The sequence below is a fragment of the Oryza glaberrima genome, chromosome 4 (genome assembly GCF_000147395.1).
Source record: "Oryza glaberrima chromosome 4, OglaRS2, whole genome shotgun sequence".
In the NCBI taxonomy this organism is placed as follows: Eukaryota; Viridiplantae; Streptophyta; class Magnoliopsida; order Poales; family Poaceae; genus Oryza; species Oryza glaberrima.
In genome coordinates, this window is record NC_068329.1 from 10,210,909 (window position 1) to 10,229,433 (window position 18,525).

Consider the following 18,525-nt stretch of genomic DNA (forward strand, 5'->3'; position numbering starts at 1 on the left):
GTAGAGGAAGATGAAATAGAGGAAGATGACATTGTTACAGATAAAGAGCCTTCCAAGAAACCTGATGCAGACTATGACAAGAATGATCCTCCTATGGCAGTAGGCACTATGTATTCAGACATGAATGCTTTTAAGTTGGCTTTAGCTACACATGCTACCAAATATGAGTTCCAATATAACATTGAAAAGAGTGATAAATCTCGATACAGGGTGTATTGCAGTGGCAAGAATGTGGGTTGTAGGTGGAGAATTCACACCACTCTTTTGAGTGATCAAGTCACAGTGAAGGTAAATTTTTTGTAACACTTTATATGCATTGATGTCTTTTTTTTGGTAGTAAATAACCATTGATGTCTAAATTGGCAGATCACAAGGAACCCATACGACCATGAGAATTGTCAAAGCACTAGGAGGGCAGGCACTTTAGGAGTGACACAGTTTTGGGTGTGTGAACAAGTGCTTGATTGGTTGAAGGAAGATGGAACATTGGGTGCCAAAGAGCTGAGAAGGAGGTTGAAGGAGAGCCACAAAGTTGAGGTAACCTACAGGAAAGTTTATCTAGGTAGGCAACGTGCTATGGATAAACTTTATGGTCCTTGGTCCTGCAATTTTGACAACCTGTTTAGATTTAAGGCTCAGATAGAGGATACTAGTCCTGGATCCTTTGTTGTTATTGATCACCATACCATCAACAACAAAATAAGGTTTAATAGGCTGTTTTTTGCTTTGAAAGCTTGTGTTGATGGTTTCCTACGAGGTTGTAGGCCATATCTTGCAGTAGATAGTACATTTTTTAAATGGAAGGTTCAGGGGCCAGTTGTGTGTAGCTTGTGCAGTTGATGGTCACAATTGGATGTACCCAGTAGCTATTGGTGTCATTGACTCAGAAACAAATGAGAATTGGGAGTGGTTTATGAATAGGTTGAAAGAAGCTATAGACAACCCAGTTGGGCTTACATTCAGCACTGATTGTGGGCAAGCAATGATGCATGGGGTGAGTGCGGTTTTTTCATATGCTGAACATAGAGAGTGTATGTACCATCTAGTACAGAATTTCAAGAAGAGACATAGTGGACAAATTTTTGATGATCACCTATGGGCATCTGCATATTCTTGGAGTCCTTACATGTTTGTGTTTGATAAACATTATCAAGCCATGGCTGCAGCCAAACCAGAGGCTATGAAATATCTTAAGGAAAATCACAAGAAATTGTGGACCAGGAGCCAATTTTCCACTATGTCAAAAGTGGATTATATTACCAATAACTTGGCTGAGGCATTCAATAAATGGGTAAGCTTGTCTTGTTTAACACTTTCTTTGCATTGATGTTCATGTTTACTAACAATTGGATTGATATGTTGGCAGATAAAGGATCAGAAGGGCCGGCATCTGGATGACTTGATGGATACCATTAGATAGATGATCCTGATTAAATGGAATAATAGAAAAAGGGTTGCCGAAAAGTTTGAAGGAAAGATCTTGCCTCATATAGTGCAGAAGTTGAGAGTAGCTAGCTATAACCTTGACATTGAAGTAATCACAAGCTCACCTGATGGCATTGCAGAAGTTTGTGCTAAGGGAAATTCTGCTACTACCTTTAGGTTTGTAGTGAACATAAAAGAGAGGACATGCTCTTGCAGAGCTTGGCAAGTGTTAGGAATACCATGCAAACATGCCATTGCCTACATCACATCAATCCCTGGGGCCAAACTTGAAGACTATGTGGATGAGTGCTATTCAATTGAGAAATTCAAAATTGCATAAGAAGGTTCGGTGCCCTCTATTCCTGACAAGTCCATGTGGCCCAAACCCACCCATGGCTTCTTCATGCATCCTCCATTGCTTAAGTCAACTGCAGAAGGAAGAAGGAAGAACAGGATGAAATCAGCTTTGGAGGAAGGTAGTAGTAGGAAGAAATCAGGCACTAAGGGAGGTACTGGCAAAAGGCAACATGAGTGCCCAATATGCCACCAGTTAGGGCACCATTGGTACACATGTAAGAATGGCAATCCAGATGACATAGCTGCATATGAGGCTGAGAGGTACACTTCCTAGACATAGCTACACAATTACAACACTTCATGTTTACCTATGCAAAATAACAATTTCTCATACTTTATTTCAGGGGTCCACCAAAAAAAAGGCTGAAGAAAGCATCTTCCAGTAACATAGTGACTAGCATTGTTGTGGCCACTCCTGGATCAGGCATGGTATTCCCACACAATGAGGTGGTGGCCAGTGCTACACAGAAGCCAAAGAGAGTGAAAAAAGCCGCCAAAAAGAAGGGGCCACCAACATCAGCAAGTACTGACAATTCTGTGACGAGCAGGTTTGATCTTTCACTTTTCCTAATCTTGTCATTTCCAACCTCACTGATATCTTTTTCTTGCTTTCACACAAGGTCTGTAGCTGGATCCAATGACCCCTTTGCTCTCCAAATTGAGCACCCTCCAGTTGTTCATGATGACATTGCATCCTATGAAGTCTCTCCACAGATAGTGGACACACAAGGGAAGTAGCAAGCTGTCAAGAAGTGTACACCAAGGAGGGCTCCTATTGAAGTGGCCAACCCATCTAGCCCAGCTTCTAATACTAGAAGCAAGAAGAAACTCCAGCTTGAATAAATTATGTGGAGGAACTACTACTTTTGATGTAATTTAAGACATGTATGGTTTGGTGTGATGAAAACTAGCGACCTACTACTTTTTATGTGTGGACTTAGTGTGATGAAAACTAGTGAACTTGTTGCTATGAACTTGTTGGTTTCATATGAACTTGTTACTATGGATGCAATGGTCATGTATGGTTTGACATGCACTTGTATGGTTTGATATGAACTTGTATGGTTTGATATGAACTTGTTGCTATGGGTGCAATGGTCATGCTCTTGTTTTGTCCATGTGATATGTCGTTATTTGTCGGTATGCAATGGTCATGCATATGTTTTTTTTCCTTTTTAAAAAATTTATTTCCGATTTTTCCTTATTTTTTTTCCACCATTTTCTAATTTTTCCCACATTTTCCTAATTTTTCCCACATTTTCCTAATTTTTCCCGGATTTTTAAACATTTTCAAAATTTATTCTCACTTTTTCTGATTTTTACCTTTTTTAAAAAATTATTTTCCATTTTTTTGATTTTTAACGCCTTTTCTAAATTATTTTTCGCTTTTCTGATTTTTTTTAAACCCATTATTGTACACAAGGGCAAAACTGTCTTTAGACAGCCCCTAATACCCCTGTTATGTCTCCATCCATCCAAAATGGTGCACGGGTCAACGAAAGTTGGGCTCATGGCATACAAGTAACTCCAAACTTTTTTGTGGCACACAGGTAAGCAGCAACTTTTTTAATGGCATAGGGGTAAAAGACTCTCGCCGTGGCACTGCTTTCTTTGAAAAGCACATCTCATTCAAAACCGCAGAATTAATTTCAATCTATTTTTTTCCCTCGACGAATTTATTATCCAGCCTTCTTTTTATGATTGCTAATAAGAAATCCTAGCTTAAATTATTATTGAAAATAACATATCAAAATCTTATCTTTTTAGGAAAAAAAAGCTAAAGTGGGGCTAATATGATGAGAAACTGGACACTGTGCCATTGTCAAAACTAGGTTTCACTGAAATGCTACCCCGCAAAAGGGATTCGTTAAAATGCCATTTTCACCCCATGGCTACAAGCTATAATGCTATCCGGGACCAAATTGCCTTGCCTTCCTCTATCCCCATCTTCTCTTCCAACTCCGACTATCGCCGTTTTCCTCGTCCTCTAGCGTGGCGGCGCAGATGGGGAAAAGGCAGCACCGAGCACGTGCGTTGGCTGGCGGCGGCGGTGCAAATGGGGGAAAGAATGCAGCGACACAGATGAGGGGAGAAGGCAGCGACGTGCGTATGCTTCGAGCGGCGGCGGCGCAGATGGGGAAGAAGGGAGCGGCGTACGCGTGCATCACTGGTGGCGGCATCACAGATGTGAAGAAGGCGGTGGCGGCGTAGATGGGGAAAGAAGGCTGCGACGACGCGCGTACGTCGGGTGGCGGCGGCGGTGCAGATGGGGAAGACTAGCAACTACACATGCCCAGGTAAGAAGAAGGAGAACGAGGGTAATTTGGTCCCGTATAGCACTGTAGCTTGTAGTCACGGGTTGAGATTGGCATTTTAACAAATCCCTTTTGTGGAGTGGCATTTCGGTAAAACCTAGTTTTGGCAATGGCAGATCTATAATATGACATGCTGAGATAGCTAAAACGCATGTAATAAGGCCTTACCTTTTCGCTTATGCTTATCAATGGAAACTAAAATTTGAACCTTAAATTAAATTTGGAGTTGATTTTAGAGTTTTTTTATCGTCGTTTATTTTTTAGTTTTTCTTTTAAATCATTAAGAACACGTATATAAAAATTTATTTTTAAATTATTTTTTATTTATAAATATGTCGCTTGACTTGTTCATGAAATAAGACAAACGATCGGGCTGTGAAGTTGTATGTAATGAAAGCAAATCAAGTAGGGCTATCACTACAGTAGTACCAAAAGTAAAGGAGGAACCGTACATAATTTGATAGAAAGAGAAAGTCAGAAAACCACATAATTATGCATGGCTCTCGCTGCAACTTGGTCCGTGACCCACACGAGTCCTATTAAAAAAAAAAATCAAAACAGCAGTAGTTGGGCTTATTTAAAAAGGGGAGATTTTCTTTTCCCTTTTCATTTCGAGCCCACATACGTTTGGACTTTGGAGGCACAGAAAAAGAAAAAAAAAGAAAACAAAAACAAAAAGTCAGAACATCTGCACTTGATTTCTTTTTCACGCAACTCCATTAAAGTCTAACCATTGACTTTTCTCCCTGCCCGCTCTTACACGGCACGTCTCGTTCAAATATGAACTCTCACACAGTGAGGTATCCCAAATTGAGAAGAAAAAAAAAGAAAACAAATTCCTTTTTCCTCTGACTTGTAGCTCTACAACTACGCGTCGTTTTCTTTAATTTTTCGTGTATAAAAACTTTTCCTTTCTTAATTCTTGCAAAAAAAAATGGTCACGAATAATCGTCTCCTACAAAAAAAAAAAAAGCCTCCAGTCTCAGCGCGATAATTCTCCCGCGAACTGCGCACTGACCCCGCGTGACCCATTGACATGTGGGCCACCCAACAGGTGGGCCCACCTGTCAGTGACTGAGGAGTCAAGGGAGCGGCTGGTTCGCTCGGTACGCGTAGCGCGAGGCGGTCGCTTGTCCCGTAGTTGGAACCAACTAGCCCCCGTGACCCCACAACGCGTCGGATTCTGATTGGGCGAGACCCACCTCGTGGCCACTGTTCCATGGTCAACTTTCCCACCCATCCGAGCCGTCCATCCCATCCAACGGCGCGTACGGATCCACCGCCTGACGCCGGTGGCGCCGGTCACCGATCCATCCCGACCGTCCGATCGGGCTCGCGCGTTGACCATTACCGGTCCACGCCGTGACCGCCACCGACTGCTCCCGGTGAGCGCGTCGCGTCGTTTTATAACCCCGACTCCGTTGGCCGCCTCCCACTTCTTCTTCTTCTTCTTCCCCCCATTTCTCACTTACTCCGGCGATCACCGTGGTTGAGCGGCGGCGGAAGAGGCGGAGGAGGAGGCGATGATTACCATGGATCTGATGAGTGGGTACGGGCGGGTGGACGAGCAGGTGGCCATCCAGGAGGCGGCGGCGGCGGGGCTGAGGGGGATGGAGCATCTTATTCTGCAGCTGTCCCAGACTGGGACGAGCGAGAGGTCGCCGGCGCCGGCGCCGGCGCAGGAGCAGCAGCAGCAGGTGGACTGCAGGGAGATCACGGACATGACGGTGTCCAAGTTCAAGAAGGTGATCTCCATGCTGAACCGCACCGGCCACGCGCGGTTCCGGCGGGGCCCGGTGGTGGCGCAGTCGTCTGGCCCGGCGGCGTCCGAGCCGGCGCCGGTGAGGTCGTCCCCGTCGGCGGTGTCGAGGCCCATGACGCTCGACTTCACCAAGTCGGCGTCCGGATACGGCAAGGACGCCGGGTTCAGCGTCTCCGGCATCTCCGCCGCGAGCTCGTCCTTCCTCTCGTCGGTCACCGGCGACGGCAGCGTGTCCAACGGGCGCGGCGGCGGGTCATCCTCCCTGATGCTTCCCCCACCGCCGGCGACCAGCTGCGGCAAGCCACCGCTGTCCTCCGCCGCCGCCGCCGCCATGTCAGCCGGCGTCGGCCACAAGCGCAAGTGCCACGACCACGCGCACTCCGAGAACATCGCCGGCGGCAAGTACGGCTCCACCGGCGGCCGCTGCCACTGCTCCAAGCGCCGGTAAAAATCTTCACGACTCCCTCCATTTCCCCCACCTCGAATTGAACTCATCGGAATTAATTTTCCAGGAAGCATCGGGTGAAGAGGACGATCCGCGTGCCGGCGATAAGCTCGAAGGTGGCGGACATCCCCGCCGACGACTTCTCGTGGCGGAAGTACGGGCAGAAGCCCATCAAGGGCTCCCCCTTCCCACGGTGAGCACCGCACTGCCCCGCCGTCTCTCCTCACTCCGTCGACATTAACACTCAAAACTAATAGTCGCCTCATTTTTTAGAGGATACTACAAGTGCAGCACGCTGCGCGGGTGCCCGGCGAGGAAGCACGTGGAGCGCGACCCCGTCGACCCGTCCATGCTCATCGTCACCTACGAGGGCGAGCACCGCCACACCCCCTCCGCCGCCGGCCAGGACCACCCGCCGGCGCCGCCTCCGCCGCTGGCGCTGCCGCTCGCCTGAGATACCCCGGTGAAGAAGAGTGAGAATTTAGCTTGTCGGTCATCATAATTACCGTAGAAATTATTTTTTTCGTTTTTCTCTCCTTTTTTTTCTTTTTTTTACTGCATCAGTGTAGAACTAGCGTGTAAAACAATTTTAGGAGGACTTTGAGACTGAGCTTTTACTGAAGAAAAAATAAAGCAGAACAAAAAAAAAAGAGAAGAAGGCGATCGAGACTATCAGTAGAGTAGAGAGTAGAAAAAGGCGTGCTGGAATTGAAGATTTTGACCGCGCATGCGAATTTGTTTATCAACTCGGGTTCAATCCCGCGGATTGGGGTCCGGTGGAGGTCAAAAGGAGGTGGGGCCCGGGGTGTTGAACGTTGCCCCCCGCCCACGGTCCTCGTGCGGGGCCCACGCGACAGTGACGGGGAGGGTCCCCCGTGTGTGTAAGTGTGGACGACGCGGTCAAGGAACGCGGCGTGGGGTGGGGCCCACCTCGGCCTCGGCCTCCGGCCTCCGCCTCGCCCGCGCTGCCAACGTTGACTCGTGTCAGCCAGGCTGGAATCGGATTCGCTACGCCTCTCTGTCCCACTCTCTCTGTTTCGTATCGATTTCGAATGGGACATTCGAGTTCGATCTCTTGATGCGCTGTTTAGAGAAAGTTTTATAATAGAGGAATTTATCAACTTTAATTAAGTATTATAATACAAACTGATATTATAATATGGAGTAGAAACGCATAGGTCCACAATGTTTAATGTTTGTATACTCACCTCTATGATTACCCACGCACACCCTACCGCGTCTGATCGTCAACCGATGCATTTCTAACATAAAAACTAATTACCATAAATATGAACACCTATATTAAGTGTAGAAATTGAAATCAGGTGGACTAGTTCCATCACAAGAAATCTGACCAATACTATAAGAAAATATGTATATAAAGTTCTTTCAAAAATTACATTTCGATGGTTTAGGAAGTGTTCTCACCATAAACAACCGAGTTAGGAAGATTTAATGTAATTACATTATAATTATTTTATATTTATATTTGATAAATTTTATGAAGAAAAATTGTCATCAAATGTATAGAAAATTTGATGGGGATTATGTGTTGGGGTGTTGCTGTTTGTTTATACCTGTAGGACCATGATGTGTTACATGAAAGATTATCAGTATCCCGACCCCAACAATCTTGGTTACATTCCTACTACATTTATTATTTTTATTATTATTATTTTTGAATGAATGGAGTAGACCTGATCGGGAAAAAAAAACCTCAATCATTGTCTAGGGAAGTAGGGATTATATTATTAGTGTACTATTATCATGGTGATTTTGGTAGATCTTACGGAGATTTTATTGATTAGTGGAGATGTTGCTAAGCCATGAGATTATACGTGGTGTTTACTCATCAACCTCGTTCCTAATTCCCGCATTACGCGTGAGATCTCCTCCGGATGGAGACTGTCACCGGCTTCGAGCTATAATGACGTGCACTCTCCATTTCATATTATAAACCGTTTGATATTTGTATAGTTATTATTTTTAAAATTTGATGAAGTTTATAGAAACGTAGTAGTAACAGAAAACAAACATATTATAAAAATATATTTAATAAAGCTAATTTAATATTATATATATTACTAAATTTTTATATAAATTTGATCAAACTTAACAGATTAGAAAAATGTTAAATGGCTTATATATAAGATGGAGGGAGTAGTATGAATGAGGAGTGGACAAGTGAATGATAGGAGAGAGATCCAACAGTGTTGAGAACGGCTGTTTGACTTGGCTGGGAGGCAGCCTGCATGGGTACGTGTCCGTATGCCCACTTTGATACATCTCCGTTCTAAAGCATGTGACGCTGGTCCCACCTGTCAGTCAGCATCTCCCCGTTTGGTTTGGCAATTCTGGTGGGGCCGGAGGATGCTAGGGAGATAGGTTGGGTTTGGATTGATTTTTGCTTTGGATTTTGGTTTGTGGATGGAAGCGGTGGCAACGTTGGAAAGGAAAGTGATGAAAGGAGGAGATATTGGTGTTGGTGGTGGGTTTGAGAGAGCAAAAGTCAAAACGGCATCTTTCATCTTTTTGTGTCCAGAGGGGAGGGGGGCAGGCGGGTTTGTCCCATTGGGTGTGAATGTGTGCTCTTGTGTCCCTACCACCACTATGCTTTGGAGGCTGGATCTTATGTGGCCTTCCGTCTTCGATGCCGTCTAACCTAGCACTATGAGCAAGTATAATAGTATAGCCGATGACAAGCTCTAAATCGTTTATAGTCAACTTAATAGTCAATTAATACAATAGTTATCTATAAATAACACTATTGATATCTAGTCTCACCTATTATACATATATTGTGTCTTTAAATCTGTGCTATAGCTAACTATAAATCTATAGCCCGTTGCGCATCTCTCTCTTCTTTAATCTTCTCGATATATGTTTATAGCTAGTTTATATTCCGCTATTGTACATATTCTAACGGCTTGTTCGACTAATCATTTTTGTGGTTGTACCTGTGGTTAGAAGTTTACCTTTTTATTTAAAAATAAAACCGCTTCTCAATGGTTTCTCAAAAACCGATAAAAAACCATGAGTTTTGGACAACACCATACAAAACCCGTAAAAAACCATTTAATACTAATACAGATCGATTTTTACAAACCGAGACCTAACGGTTTCACGGAAACTGATGAGTTCCGTCAACCCTGGCTATGGCTATAAACCTGTACGTTGCAGCCACACAGACACAAGATACAACAACAGTTGCAAAAGTCAACAGTTGAAAGCCGTGGTAGACTAGTAGTAGGTGGTGCAGCACTACGGGCGGAGACTCCGGTAAATAAGTTACACTAACAAAAGAAAATAAAAAACCTCAAACTTTATTTAAGAATACAATATTTCATTAGGGAATCTAAAGTACCGAAAGAAATAACCTTTCTTCCAACCTGATTGAGCCATATCATCAATTAAGTATATGCGTGACTATATGGTTTGTTAAAAAATAATTAACTATTACGAGGTTGAAATGTTGCTTTAAAATACTATGAAAATAAATCCGTCTACGAGTTTGAGAAGTATTTTGATGATAATACTCCCTCCGTTAATAAATATTTGACGCCGTTGACTTTTTTAAATATGTTTGACCGTTCGTCTTATTCAAAAAATTTAAGTAATTATTAGTTCTTTTTCTATCATTTGATTCATTGTTAAATATACTTATATGTATACATATAGTTTTACATATTTCACAAAATTTTTTGAATAAGACGAACGATCAAATATCTGCTAAAAAGTTAATGGTGTCAAATATTTAGAAACGGAGGGAGTATATAATCAGCCCTCATCTTTTGGCTTATGCTTATACTTATAAGCCAAAATTTGAATTTTCAACTTTAAATTTAGAGTTGATTTTAGGTTTTTTTATTGTAGTTTATTTTTGAACCTCCGACATCGTTACAAGCAACCATAACTATAATGTTAAAGGTCTTCGAACCATGTGTGTTTAGTTATTTGCGTGTAAAGTTTGTAAGTATACAGATGTATATTTAAAGTATTAAACGTAGACTAATAATAAAACAAATTACATATTCTGCATGTAAACTACGAGACGAATTTATTAAGCCTGATTAATCAATCATCAGTAAATGTTTATTGTAACATCACATTGTCAAATCATGGCGTAATTAGGCTCAAAAGATTCTTCTCGTGATTTACATGCAAAATGTGCAATTAGTTTTTTTCCACATATAATGCTCTATACATGTGTCCAAATATTTGATGTGACGTTTTAAGCCAAAATTTCTAGATCTAAACAAGGCAAAATGGTTTTTTACTAAAGCTCAAATGGTACCGAAGTATAAAAGTAATTACTTATAATACGTTAAGATTATGTCATATAAAATAAAAATATATTATACGTGTTGGTGTGTTCAAGGATGTGTGGAAAATACTGTGAGAAATTAAGAGGCCTTCTCATTCAATATGCTTGTCGAATATCCCTCTCCGCCTCCAACCGTATAACACTGTTACAAACTAAAACAAATAAACGTACATGCATTTTTATCATCACACTGGCCATGGACGAATTTTGCAGTGGCTTCGACTAAGTTCGTTTAGGCGATTGGGGATAACGACTCCTCGTTCATCATAAGCACACTCTTTTAATTATTAAACTGCGTGTTTTATATAAAAGTTTTCTGCGTAGAAATTTCTAAAAGATCAAACAAACAATATCTTAAGGGCTGTTAAAGATTGATACCATTTTTAATCATACCATTTTTTTTATAAAGCTGTTAAAAAACTATCTACGTTTAGTTTGTTGTCAAACTTCGTAAATATATAAGAAATCCTGTGCCAAAATTTTAGAATTACCAAAATTTGGTAAGATTTATTGTGGCTACAATCTAAAAATACCTTTAATTTTACAGTAATTAATATTCAACTAATTCTGTGCTAATGACTTTATCTCGCTCCGTATGCCGTAGGAAATTCCAGCCCAACAACATATCCATTTTGAGCCAAATAAACATAAATATATTTTTATCGTCATATATATTCGCCATCGACGAATTTTTTTTGAGCGGCTTCGTCGTCATTGACTTGGACTTATTTGGAGTCCTCCTAGACTAATATGGCAAGAGTGCTGACTTCACAATGTAGTTGCCGCGCAAGAATGCAATATTAATGCAACCGGCTGCTATATGCTACTCCCTCCATTCTTTTTCAAGTGCAAGTATGATTTTTCATACACAAAACTTTGACCATCCGTCTTATGTAAAAAAATTTAAAAAAAATTTAAAAACATAAGTCACGTATAAAGTACTATTCATGTTTTATTATCTCATAACAATAAAAATATTAATTATAAAAAAATTTAAATAAAATAGATGATCAAAGTTTTTAAAATAGGATGGAGGGAGAAGGGAGTAGCTAGCTCATGAAGGCACTGACGGTCATCCTTGACTTTACTTGTCAGCATACTCCATAAAACTTCCAAATGCACACCTACTCCAACCGTGCAAGTTATACATGACTTTGAAGACTCGACGACAATCATGCATGTTGGTACTACACATCATCACCACGGTACACCGATTGCTTATACATCTCAAGTTGGCATTTGGCAATGCTCAATCTTGTTATTTATATATGCCCTTATCATTACGGAAGAAAACCTCAGCTTCAAATTATATATATATATTGTTTGTACGCAAAAAAGGATGTATATTAGGTGTTTGCTTTGTTGTTTTGCTAGGAACTTTGTCTTAATTGGGACCATGCCACCGTTGTCCCATGCTATCTATATAGGCTGCCTCGCCTTTCTAGATGATCTTATACTATATACCAGTATATATACAATATCTAGAGTAAAGACTAAAGAGGAGATAAGTACATTTATACTCAATCTATGACGTGGAGCCATATATGGATGATAGTGCGTTGATAAGTAGTGGTGGGAGTATTTGTGGTCCATTGTGTAGAGTATTTTGTGCTATAGTAATATGGGATTTTCAGTTTACGTGTGCAAAGATATACTTCCTCCATCCACAAAGTTTACATATTACTTTAATTTATCATATATTACTTTAATTTAGTTTAGCTATGTTTATGATATCTTTCTTTGAGATTTCGAAAGGGGTTCTTCAAAAGATTGATTATTATAGATCTTGTTCTTTTGGCAAGGAGATGATTACAAGAAAAAGTATAGACTTATTAGATGGGATATTATTTGCCAACCCAAAGAACATGGTGGTTTGGGGATTCATAATTTAGAGATTTAAAATAGATGTCTTTTGAGCAAGTGATTGTTCAAGATAATAAATGAGAATGGTGTTTGGCAAAACTTATCGAAGAAAAAGCATCTTTATAATAAATCTATAACCCAAGTTGACAGGAAACAATGTGACTCTCATTTTTGTCAGGACTCATGAAAGTCAAAAACACTTTGTTAAGTATGTGTTCTTGAATTGTGAATGATGGGGAATAAATAAGATTTTGGGAAGATAAATGGCTAGGAAATATGACTTTTAAAGATACGTATACATCTTTATATGCTATTGTCAGAAGAAGTTCTTCTATTGCTAGTGTTATGGCTTTTGTTCCGCTCAATGTTTCCTTTAGGAGAGATTTAGTTGGTTAGAATTTAACACATTGGCATAAATTGTGTGTATCTATTGTTCATATTCAAATGAATAATACTTCTGATTATTTTAGATGGAATTATCATCAGAATGGCCAATTCTCGGTTAGATCAATATACTTAGCTTTAATTAACAATGGTTACATTGACAGAAATAAGTTGATTTGGAGGCTTAAGATGCCGCTTAAGATCAAGATCTTTATGTGGTACTTGCTTAAGGGAGTTGTGTTAACCAAGGATAACTTAGCAAGATGAAATTGGAATAGTAATTTAAGATGTTGCTTTTGTATGAAAAATGAGTCTATCCAACATTTGTTCATAGATTGTCATTTTGCAAAGTTTATTTGGAGATCAGTTCAGTTTTCTTTTGGTTTATACCTTCCTACTAGCATATATATCTCATATTTTTTATGATTGGCTTCAGGGAGTGGTTAACAAAAAAGAGTAAACTGATACTTGTTGGAGCATCTGCCTTGTGTTGGTCTTTGTGGTTGAGTAGGAATGATAGGATTTTTGACAAATCATCAACTGCTATCTATATGCAGGTCATTTTCAAGGCAACATATTGGCTTCGACTGTGGGTACAATTACAAAGGTATGATGAAAATGGAGAATTCCTAATTGTTGCATGTCGTAAGCTTGAAACGACGGTTATGCAACTTTTTCCAAATCATAGATGGAGATTTACCAATAGATTGGAATAATGTTATTTTGTCTTATTTGGTTTTCTTTTAATTTTGGTTGGTTTGTTTGCTTTCATTTGGACTACACTCTTCTAGAATGCTAGGTTATAATAATTAGCTATAGCTCTCCTGAGCAAAGATTGGGATGTTATTTTATTCCATTATCTTAAAAAAAGAGTAAAATGTACCAGCGGTCCTTAAACTTGTCAGGAGGTTTCACTTAGGTCCACGAACTTGCAAAGCGCACATCGAGGTCCCTGAATTTGGTTTATTGTATCATCCCGGTCCAAAGCCACGTTTGACCGTGGTCTTACCTACGTGGCACGCCACATGAACGATGACATGGAATTTTTTATATTTTTTCTCCCTTCTTCCTTCTTTTTTCTCTTTCTTCCTTGTCAAAAAGACGAAAATGCCTCGTACACGTCATCGTCCATGTCATCGTCTTTTCATAAAAGAGAAAAAAGAAGGAAGAAGGGAGAAAAAAATAAAAAAAAATCTCATGTCATCGTCCACGTGGCGTGCCACGTAGGCAAGATCACAGTCAAAAGTGGCTTTGGAGCTGGATGATACAATAAACCAAGTTTAGAGATCTTGATGTGCGCTTTGCAAGTTCGTGGACCTAATTGAAACCTCCTGACAAGTTTAAGGACAGCTGATGCATTTTACTCTAAAAAAACATAAAGCGAACTTAAACTCCTTCGATTCATTTAATCACCCGTGTGATTGATGGCGTCCACGCCCGCATCATCTGTGAATTGCATACGCGTGGATTGTCTTGCTATGCATGGAGTACATCAATCTCGCTCAAAAGAAGCCTATTCGTTACCATATGAATTTAACTACTCCATACTTTTTTCGGATATATGGATTAATGTATGTTATACATTATATTGTATAATATACATATAAATATATATATATATATATATATATTTAAATAATTTGAAAATGATGTGGAGATAAAGATTTGATGTTGCTTGCAATTGAGTTCTAAAAATAAAAATTGTAAATGGTATGTCATGTTTATATAGAGTAAAATACTCTAGATAATACTCCCTCCGTCTTAGGTTATAAGATATTTTGACATTGGTCAAAGTCAAACTGCTTTAAGTTTGACTAATTCTGTAGAAAAATATAGTAATATTTACAACCTTTTTATTAAATCTATAACTAAATAAATTTTCATAATATTTTGTCTTGAGTTAAAAATATTACTACTTTTTTTATATAAAATTAGTCAAATTTAGTGTAGTTTAACTTTGACCAAAGTAAAAAGTCTTATAACCTAAAAAGGTGGGAGTAATTGTTAGTGGGTGAAAGTGCATCTAGGCCCCTAATGATTTTGATGATTGATTACAATGCCATTAGAGAGGACTAACATTTTTATTCAAGTAAATGTGAAGGTTGTTATGTCCTCAACATGTTGTAATACAATGCATATCCCATGAATGCGACATAGCGATGCAATGCGGCAATGATCAAATGGTATATTGTATCTTGTTCCTCGCATTGTGTCGTAGGAAAGCCGTACTATTAAGGGGGATGATGCATAGACATATAAGGAGTGATGCATGTGCTCAAAATCAATTTTTCTTCGAAGCATTTCTCTTTTGGAGCATTCTGGAAATTTTCGGAAGTTCCGAAAATACACAGAACCGTGTTTGAGCGTTCTGGAAATTTTTGGAAGTTCCGAAAATCATTTTCGGAAGTTCCGAAAATACACAGAAACGATTGAGAGCTCTCTGGAAATTTTCGGAAGTTCCGAAAATACACAGAAGCGTTCTGGAAATTTTCGGAAGTTCCGAAAATGTTTTTCGGAAGTTCCGAAAATTGCGTTGACTTCGATTATTTCTTAGATCTGGAATTTTCGGAAGTTCCGAAAATTGTTTCGGAAGTTCCGTAAATCCCTCTTATTGCACTCCAACGGGCAGATTTGTGCTGTGGGTATAAATACCCACCTCCCCTCACTTGTGAGGGCTGCTGGTTCCATTCCAATTATTTGTGCCCTTGGCTTGCTCTTTCTCTCTAGTTCATTTGAGCCTTGCTTCCTCGATTCATCTCTCCACCGGTGTTTGATTTGGATTTGGTGTGTGTGTGAGAGTGTGGATTCGAGTTTGTGTGGGTGCTTCTTGTGGTCTTTGTGAAGATTTATGAGCGCTTTCATCATCTCCGGGAGTTCTTTGCATCATCTTTTACTCTTGGAGGTTGAGGACTCCTAGACGGCTAGGTGTCACTCCCGAGCCACTGATCTACTTGTGGTTGGCCGGGAGAAGTTTGTGAAGGCCGGATCTCGCCTCCGCAAGGGAAGAGATACCTCTTAGTGGAAGGAGGAGTGCTTAGTGCAACCTCTTGAGGAAAGGGTTAGCTAAGACCCGGCTCTTAGTGAGCTCCTCAACGGAGAGTAGAATCCCCTCAAGGATTTGAACTCCGGGAACAAGTTTGCAAGCTTCACCTTGGTGATATCTCTTCATCCCTCTCCTCTAACTTTGCTTGCTTGTGCCGCTATTGGTCTAGTTGCTGAATGTGCCTTTCTTTACATGTGGTAGACTTCTAGATCTAGATACTTCTGTTTGTGTGCGCTGCTCTGTGCATTTTCGGAAGTTCCGAAAATCCTTTCGGAAGTTCCAAAAATTCCCAGCCTAGTTCCGAAAATTACTGCTTCCGCTTTTCTTAAGTTTTAAATTAGCCTATTCACCCCCTCTCTAGGCCTAATTGACCTTTTTAATTGGTATCAGAGCCTAATCTCCTAATTAGGCTTAACCGCTTGGAGAGATCATGTCGGGCCAAGCGGGGGATGGGATTGATTGTGATAAGGGAGCTAAGATTCCTTATGACTATCCCCCTACATCTACATCTTATGTGAGTACCTATAGTGGCAAAGCTCCGTATTTCAATGGTACGGACTATGCCGCTTGGAAGCATAAGATGAAGATGCATTTGAAGTCTATTAATCCATCTATTTGGAGAATAGTCGAAAAAGGCTATGTTTTGCAGAATCCCCGAAGATCCCACCAAGGAGGACGATGAGAACGAGCACAAGAACGCTCAAGCCGCTAATACAATACTTAGCGCCTTGAGTGGAAGTGAGTTCAACCGTGTGGATGGCATTGAGAGTGCCAAAGTGATTTGGGACACGCTTCGGAACTTGCATGAAGGGATGGATAGTGTTCGTGAGTCCAAGGTGGAGATCCTCAAGGGGCAATTTGAGAGATTTGTGATGTTGGATGGTGAGAGCCCAAGCGACATGTACGACCGGTTGAGCAAGATCGTCAATGAGATCAAGGGACTTGGCTCCAAGGACATGACCGATGAGGTTGTGGTCAAGAAGATGGTTCGAGCAATCACTCCAAGGAACTCTACCTTGGTGACCATTATTCGTGAGCGTCCGGACTACAAGACTCTCACACCTCATGATTTTCTCGAACGCATTCTTTCCCATGACATGCTTGTGCAAGAGTCCAAGGATGTCATCCAATACATCAACCAAAGCTCAACCGCAAGTATCAAGAAGGAAGACTTGGCTTTGAAGGCAAAGGAAGAAGAAGAGAACCGCAAGAGCAAGAGCAAGGCGGAGATCGATGATGAAGAGATGGCACTCTTCGTCAAGAAGTTCGGCAAGTTCATGAGGTGAAGCGGTTTCTTCAAGGGAGGTTCTTCGAAGCACTACTCTAACATGTCAAGTGGAAGACACTCCGCAAGAGTGTGCTACGTGTGCAAAGAGCTCAGGCACTTCATTGCGGATTGCCCCCACCTTAAGGATGGTTCCCACATCAAGGAAGATAAGAAGAAGGGTGAGAAGAAGGAGAAGCACAAGCATAGCAAGTGGGAACATTATGGCCAAGCTCACCTTGGGATGATCTTCGGCTCCGACTCCGAGTCAAGCTCAAGTGATGAAGAAGGAGTCGCCACGTTCGCCGTCAAGTCTTCATCACCACCGAGACTCTTTGACTACTCAAGTGATGAGGATGCTCCCATTTGCCTCATGGCAAAGGAGCCTAAGGTACCTTCTCCTCTCAAGTCATTTAATGTTGATCTTGTTAGTGATGAGGAGGATGAGGTTGAGGATGAGGTTATGGATGACGAATTGTTCAAGTCCATAACTAAGGAATCCCTACCACACTTGAGTGAGTTTCTTGGGAGAATTGAGGACCAATATGCAACTCTTGAGAGGCAAGAGGCTTTGCTCTTTCGTGAGAAAGAGCGGTCTCATGAACTCAAGAGTGAGCTTGCTAAGGAGAGAGAGAAAAATGAGGCATTGGTACGGCTTTACAAGCAAACCAAAGAGTCTCATGCTAATCTTGAGGTGGCGAACGCTCAACTTCAAGAGAGAGTGGATGGCTTGGACAAAGCATACCTCTCTCTTGAAGAGAAGTTCGAAACCTTAAAGAATAGTGTCTCTCTCCCTAGCGAGCCATCTTGTTCCAAAATTGTCTCAAGCAATGAACCATGTGTGAGATGTAAAGATATTGATATTGAAGCTTGTGCTACTAACTCTATTTCTTTGAGTGCTTTGCAAAAGCAAAATGAGAAGCTTATGGGACTCCTTCACAATGGCCTACTTAAGTGCCATATGGGTAGTAAGACCCTAAATGAGTACCTAGGCTATCAAAGGGACAACTTCAACCATGAGGGTCTTGGGTATATTCCTCCACTAAAAGGAAAGGTGGACAAGAGTGTGATGATCAATAGGCCTCAAGGTCTTAGCAATTTTGTTAAGGCCAAAAGTATCCTTCCTAATGATTATGCTTCACATTGTTCTTTTGATGCATCTTATGTTCTTAGGAAGAATGCTAGTGGTCGTGTTGTTGCTAAGTATGTAGGCCTAAGGGGCAAGAATATTTCTATCAAGAGAGTACTTTGGGTGCCTAAGGCACTTGTTACTAACATGAGCGGACCGAAGCATGTATGGGTACCTAGAACTAGACATTGATCTCTTGTAGGAATATGTCTCT

At 41.0% G+C, this 18,525-nt stretch overlaps 1 protein-coding gene across 1 annotated transcript; it reads left to right on the forward strand.

The window, feature by feature from the left end:
* Positions 1-5,526: 5,526 nt before the first annotated feature.
* Positions 5,527-7,464, forward strand: LOC127772265 (WRKY transcription factor WRKY51). Its single transcript, XM_052298282.1, has 3 exons — positions 5,527-6,303; positions 6,372-6,497; positions 6,578-7,464. Exons 1-3 carry the CDS (start codon positions 5,621-5,623, stop codon positions 6,756-6,758), a joined length of 990 nt encoding a protein of 329 aa, XP_052154242.1. The 5' UTR covers positions 5,527-5,620; the 3' UTR covers positions 6,759-7,464.
* Positions 7,465-18,525: the final 11,061 nt, after the last annotated feature.

Excerpts from the sequence above, each read along its gene's own strand:
- LOC127772265 (XM_052298282.1), top strand. The coding sequence starts at position 5,621 with ATGATTACCATGGATCTGATGAGTGGGTACGGGCGGGTGGACGAGCAG. Across the intron at positions 6,304-6,371 it reads TGCCACTGCTCCAAGCGCCG|GAAGCATCGGGTGAAGAGGA; the intron begins GTAAAAATCTTC and ends TTAATTTTCCAG. Across the intron at positions 6,498-6,577 it reads AAGGGCTCCCCCTTCCCACG|AGGATACTACAAGTGCAGCA; the intron begins GTGAGCACCGCA and ends CTCATTTTTTAG.